General features: G+C 37.9%; 1 protein-coding gene across 2 annotated transcripts in view; it reads left to right on the top strand.

Moving 5' to 3' along the window:
• LOC137625364 (uncharacterized) overlaps nucleotides 1-4,858 on the top strand; it is a 6,816-nt gene extending 1,958 nt beyond the window's left edge. The window contains exons 2-6 of one of the 2 annotated variants that reach the window (XM_068356225.1): nucleotides 1,004-1,202; nucleotides 1,417-1,698; nucleotides 2,085-2,249; nucleotides 2,435-2,699; nucleotides 3,103-4,858. In XM_068356225.1, coding sequence (XP_068212326.1) covers nucleotides 1,004-1,202; nucleotides 1,417-1,698; nucleotides 2,085-2,249; nucleotides 2,435-2,699; nucleotides 3,103-3,226 — 1,035 coding nt within the window. In that variant the 3' untranslated portion in view covers nucleotides 3,227-4,858. The remainder of the gene's footprint in view (nucleotides 1-1,003; nucleotides 1,203-1,416; nucleotides 1,699-2,084; nucleotides 2,250-2,434; nucleotides 2,700-3,102) is intronic. The other variant, XM_068356226.1, reaches the window with a different exon arrangement.
• The last annotated feature ends 1,134 nt before the right edge of the window (nucleotides 4,859-5,992 follow it).

The raw sequence follows: 5,992 nt of genomic DNA, 5'->3' as shown, positions 1-5,992 counted from the left end.
ATTTCTTGTTTCACTGTTTTCCTTTCCTCACTGGGCTACTTTCCCTGCATTATACTCTTCCAATTAGAACTGTAACTCTTCTAGTAAGAGTAACAATGATGTCTTTTAATCGCCTTCTTTTGTTTTCTTATTCTCAATTCATAGTTTATATATTGTTTCCCTGTTTTCCTTTCCTCACTGGGCTACTTTCCCTGCATTATACTCTTCCAATTAGAGCTGTAACTCTTCTAGTAAGAGAAACAATGATGTTTTTAATCGCCTTCTTTTGTTTTCTTATTTTCAATTCATAGTTTATTCATAGTTTCCCTGTTTTCCTTTCCTCACTGGGCTACTTTCCCTGCATTATACTCTTCCAATTAGAGCTGTAACTCTTCTAGTAAGAGAAACAATGATGTTTTTTAATCACATTCTTTTGTTTTCTTATTTTCAATTCATAGTTTATTCATAGTTTCCCTGTTTTCCTTTCCTCACTGGGCTACTTTCCCTGCATTATACTCTTCCCATTAGAGCTGTAACTCTTCTAGTAAGAGAAACAATGATGTTTTTTAATCACCTTCTTTTGTTTTCTTATTTTCAATTCATACTTTATTCATTGTTTCCCTGTTTTCCTTTCCTCACTGGGCTACTTTCCCTGCATTATACTTTTCCAATTAGAACTGTAACTCCTCTAGTAAGAGTAACAATGATGTTTTTTAATCGCCTTCTTTTGTTTTCTTATTTTCAATTCATAGTTTATTTCTTGTTTCCCTGTTTCCTTTCCTCACTGGGCTACTTTCCCTGCATTATACTTTCCCAATTAGAACTGTAGCTCTCCTATAGTCAATTCTTTTTAGTGAGGCAGAGTTGCACCGACTCGCAAGGTTGCCCTTTTAGCTCGGAAAAGTTTCCTGATCGCTGATTGGTCGGACGAGATCGTTCCAACCAATCAGAGAGCAGGAAACTTTTCCGAGGTAAGAGTAAGAGTAACAATGATAATTTCTAATCGCCTTCGCTCGTTTTTTAGGACTGCGTTACCTGGGCTCGGCAAGTCTGTCATTACAGGAGCATCGACGAATCTCAGGTCAACCTCAGCAACTTTTGCAACTATACCGGTGAGATGCTGTCCCGGTTTTCGCAGTACGACTTCTACGCGTTGCTCGATCGCAGCTACGGACACGTTTTCTTTGAGGAGTTCCAAAAACTCTTGGAGAGGGGTGGCTTAGGTAAAAATTAGAAATCTTATTGTGGCTGCAAAAAACTTGATTAAGAGTGAAATATATAAAGAAAACATGTAGCTTAAGTCGTAAATCAACTTGGAGACAGTTGTGGCTGTAGTGAAACTTAATATTAGGACTGAAATACATAAATGAAACCTATAAATTGATCATAAATCAACTTGAATATGACTTGTTACTAAAATCCGCCTTCCCCCCTCAGTCGCAGCATCCGATCACACGTCTCCCCGGCCGATCGAACCCGCGGCCTCCAACGCCTACTCTCCGTGGTGTCCACAGAACGAGGACTACCACATCACAGATCTGTCGAATGAGCTCACAGATTTGTCAAAAGAATTTACGGATTTCCCGAAAGATATCACATACCTGTCGAACGAGCTTCCGGAAGATATAGATATAAAAAATGTCGTCGACTACGTTCTGAGTTATTCTGACGAATCGTATGTGACCCCGGAGCCTTCGCCTGACCCCGCGGTAGTAGCAGGTCAGTTTGGGGTCAATTTTGGATGCAGTTTGTACAGATTTTCTAAATGGAGAGAGAGAGAGAGAGAGAGAGAGAGAGAGAGAGAGAGAGAGAGAGAGAGAAGAATTTTTAAGAACAGTTATTAACTTTCATATATATATATATATATATATATATAGTATATATTAATATTATTATATATATATATATACATATATATATACATCTATATATGTATATATGTGTGTGTGTGTTTGTGCAAAAAGTACATCTCTGTGCGCACGTTTGATATACCCGTGGTTTGCACCATATCCAAAGCCCTAACTCTCATATTGATATGAATAACAATACCAGAAGAAGTCTAAAAAAAACCACTTATATTAATTCCTTTCCTATTTTCCACTCAGACGAGGGGTCCATCCTTGACCTGAGTATCGAGAAAGGCCCCTTCGAGGTGCCCAGCCCTGCCAGCCTCACAGATGCCCCGGATGAGCCGATCCAATACCCTTTGACCCCGGTCATGTCATGCAAAGATGTGCTGGAGAAGATCAAGACGAAGTCTAGGAAGAGAGGTTGGTATAGTTTTGAATTTATATATTTATACTATATAAAATCATATAAACCTGTATATGCTGTACATGCCTGATATGTTGATCTATATATATATATATATATATATATATATGTGTGTGTGTGTGTGTGTGTGTGTGTGTGTAATCTTAATCCAATTTTGATATCCCCTTTCTATATATTTCAGTAGATGGATTTAATTCACTCATCTCTCTCTCTCTCTCTTTCTCTCTCTCTCTCTCGTTTCCTGCGACAACAGAACGCGGTCCTAAAAATTGGGAATATCTGATGCGTCTCCTGACTGACTGTTGCTACAACCCTAAGATCATACGATGGGAAGACGAGAAAGCCATGACCTTCAGGATTGTTAAGCCAGATAAGGTGGCCAAAATATGGGGTCAGAGGTCAAATAAGCCGAACCTTACGTACGACAACTTCGCGCGAGGTCTCAGGTATGGTGAATATGGTTTATTCTTTTTTGGTGTTCTCGTTTGATTTACTTTGAGTAAATATATGGAATATATTGTCAGGAAAATATTTGTGTACATAATGTTTATATAACTATTGATGTTTGTGTATCGCCGTGATGAGGAAAGCTATACTTGTCAGGGCCATCCATACTAGGTTGGTTTTCTGTAAATTATCAGACCAAAATCTCCCACTGTCAGCAATCTGCAATGGCCCAGCATGGTGATGAAAATAGCCTAACCCAAGACATAAATAAGAACATGTCTGAGGCCTTTATCCTGCTGTGGACTAGAAATGGCTGTATTTTGTTGTTGTTGTTGTTGTATATATGCATAAACCATGCAGTTTGGATTTTCATTAACAGATTCCCCATCTCTGTTCCTTCAGATATCATTACACGACAGGAGCACTGAACGCGGTGTCCGAGAGGCAACTAGTGTACAAATGTGGACCCAAAGCCAAGCGGTACCTTCAGGAGGTCCTCAATATGAAGTACAGAACCTCAGGGTAAAGACATTTTAATCCTTCAGTTCAGCCCCACAAAGCATTCCTTGAACTGGCGTCCAATCATTGCTCACAAGAAATCACTGGAGCTGTGTGAATCCTTTAGCTACAGTCACACAAAGCATTCCTTGAACTGGTTTCCAGTCATTGCTCACAAAAAATCACTGGAGCTGTGTGAATCCTTTAGCTCCAGTCACACAAAGCATTCCTTGACCTGGTTTCCAGTCATTGCTCACAAGAAATCACTGGAGCTGTGTGAATCCTTTAGCTCAAGTCACATTAAGCATTCCTTGACCTGGTTTCCAGTCATTGCTCAGAAGAAATCACTGGAGCTGTGTGAATCCTTTAGCTCCGGTCACACAAAGCATTCCTTGACCTGGTTTCCAGTCATTGCTCAGAAGAAATCACTGGAGCTGTGTGAATCCTTTAGCTCCAGTCACACAAAGCATTCTTTGACCTGGTTTCCAGTCATTGCTCACAAGAAATCACTGGAGCTGTGTGAATCCTTTAGCTCAAGTCACACTAAGCATTCCTTGACCTGGTTTCCAGTCATTGCTCAGAAGAAATCACTGGAGCTGTGTGAATCCTTTAGCTCAAGTCACACTAAGCATCCCTTGACCTGGTTTCCAGTCATTGCTCAGAAGAAATCACTGGAGCTGTGTGAATCCTTTAGCTCCAGTCACACAAAACATTCCTTGACCTGGTTTCCAGTCATTGCTCAGAAGAAATCACTAGAGATGTGTGAATCCTTTAGCTCAAGTCACACAAAGCATTCCTTGACCTGGTTTCCAGTCATTGCTCAGAAGAAATCACTGGAGCTGTGTGAATCCTTTAGCTCCGGTCACACGAAGCCTTCCTTGACCTGGTTTCCAGTCATTGCTCAGAAGAAATCACTGGAGATGTGTGAATCCTTTAGCTCCAGTCACACAAAGCATTCTTTGATCTGGTTTCCAGTCATTGCTCACAAAAAATCACTGGAGCTGTGTGAATCCTTTAGCTCAAGTCACACTAAGCATTCCTTGACCTGGCGTCCAATCACTGCTCACAAGAAATCACTGGAGATGTGTGAATCCTTTAGCTCCAGTCACACTAAGCATTCCTTGACCTGGTTTCCAGTCATTGCTCAGAAGAAATCACTGGAGCTGTGTGAATCCTTTAGCTCAAGTCACACTAAGCATTCCTTGACCTGGCGTCCAATCATTGCTCACAAGAAATCACTGAAGCAGTGGATATCCATAAGCTCTAGTCTCAGGATTTAGAAAACAAAGCAAGTCAACAGATTGTGTGAGAGAGAGAGAGAGTGAATTACTAAAAACAAAAACAAAAAACAAAAAGAAACAAAGGAATCATTGGAGCTGAAACTGAAGCTTTAATTCCAAAGCTATTAACAATAGACATAAACTCAAACAGAGGGGAAAGGAACCTATTGCTTCTGCGCTTATTATTGCATTTAAGTAACGTGTTATCAGTGTTATCATATTCATAGTCATATATTATGGATGAGAGAGAGTTTCGCGTCTGAGTGGTTTATATATTTTTTTTTTAGGTTAAATTTACCAGGAAACTTTCTACATGTTAGTACCTGAACCCTGACCTGGATTCAGACCTCCTCCTTTCCAGAATTCAATCCTCTGTCTTCTTCTTCTTTATGTGGGGTCGATGTTTCTGGCCAGCTTTCTCCATCTACCTCTGTCCCACACCCCATCACCGGTTAATCCCTTTGATCGAAGGTCATCCTTGATACAGTCCATCCACCTTCGCTTTGGTCTCCCTCTCCTTCTCGCTCTCTGTACCTCCATTTCCATCACTCTCCTCCCAATATACTGTTCATCTCTTCTCATGACATGACCATACCACCTCAGTCTACTTTCTTCTTCTTCTTCTTCTTCTTCTTCTTCTGTCTTCTGAGGATCCAGTCGTCCATTATAGCCCTTTTATCAACCCTTAGAGGGAGAGGCTCGATTCCTGTCCGGGGTAAGCAGCTTATCAGACCAAAAGACGAAAATTATATTTTGTATAAAGAGAACAAAAGCTTCTATCAATTTCTAATTGTTATTGTAGAAACGTTTCCAATTTTTATTGTAAAAATGTCTCCAATTTTTATAGTAGAGAAGTTTATAATTTTTATCGTAGAATTGTCTCCAATTTCTATTGTAGAAACGTTTCCAATTTTTATTGTAGAAAACTTTCCAACTATTAAAAAGTTACCAAATTTTATTGTATAAATGTCTCAAATTTTTATTGTATGAATGTCTCCAATTTTTTATTGTATAAATGTCTCAATTTTTTATTGTATAAATGTCTCAAATTTTTATTGTATAAATGTCTCAAATTCTTATTGTATAAATGTCTCAAATTTTATTGTATAAATGTCTCAAATTTTTATTGTATAAATGTCTCAAATTTTATTGTATAAATGTCTCCAAATTTTATTGTATACATGTCTCCAAATTTTATTGTATACATGTCTCAAATTTTATTGTATAAATGTCTCAAATTTTTATTGTATAAATGTCTCAAATTTTTATTGTATAAATGTCTCAAATGTTATTGTATAAATTTCACAAATTTTTTTTTTTTTTTTTTTTTTTTTTTTTTTTTTTTTTTTTTTTTTTTTTTTTTTTTAGAGAAAACTTCACAATCTTTATTGTAGAAAAGTTAACACTTCTCATTCCAGAAATGTGTCCCATTTTCATTGCAGAAGTGTTTATTCATCTATTATAAAAACTTTTTCAAATTTACATTGTACAAAACATTACCATTTCTATTTTTA

This window comes from Palaemon carinicauda, chromosome 32 (assembly GCF_036898095.1).
Source record: "Palaemon carinicauda isolate YSFRI2023 chromosome 32, ASM3689809v2, whole genome shotgun sequence".
In the NCBI taxonomy this organism is placed as follows: domain Eukaryota; kingdom Metazoa; phylum Arthropoda; class Malacostraca; order Decapoda; family Palaemonidae; genus Palaemon; species Palaemon carinicauda.
This window is presented reverse-complemented; position numbering and strand designations above follow the sequence as displayed.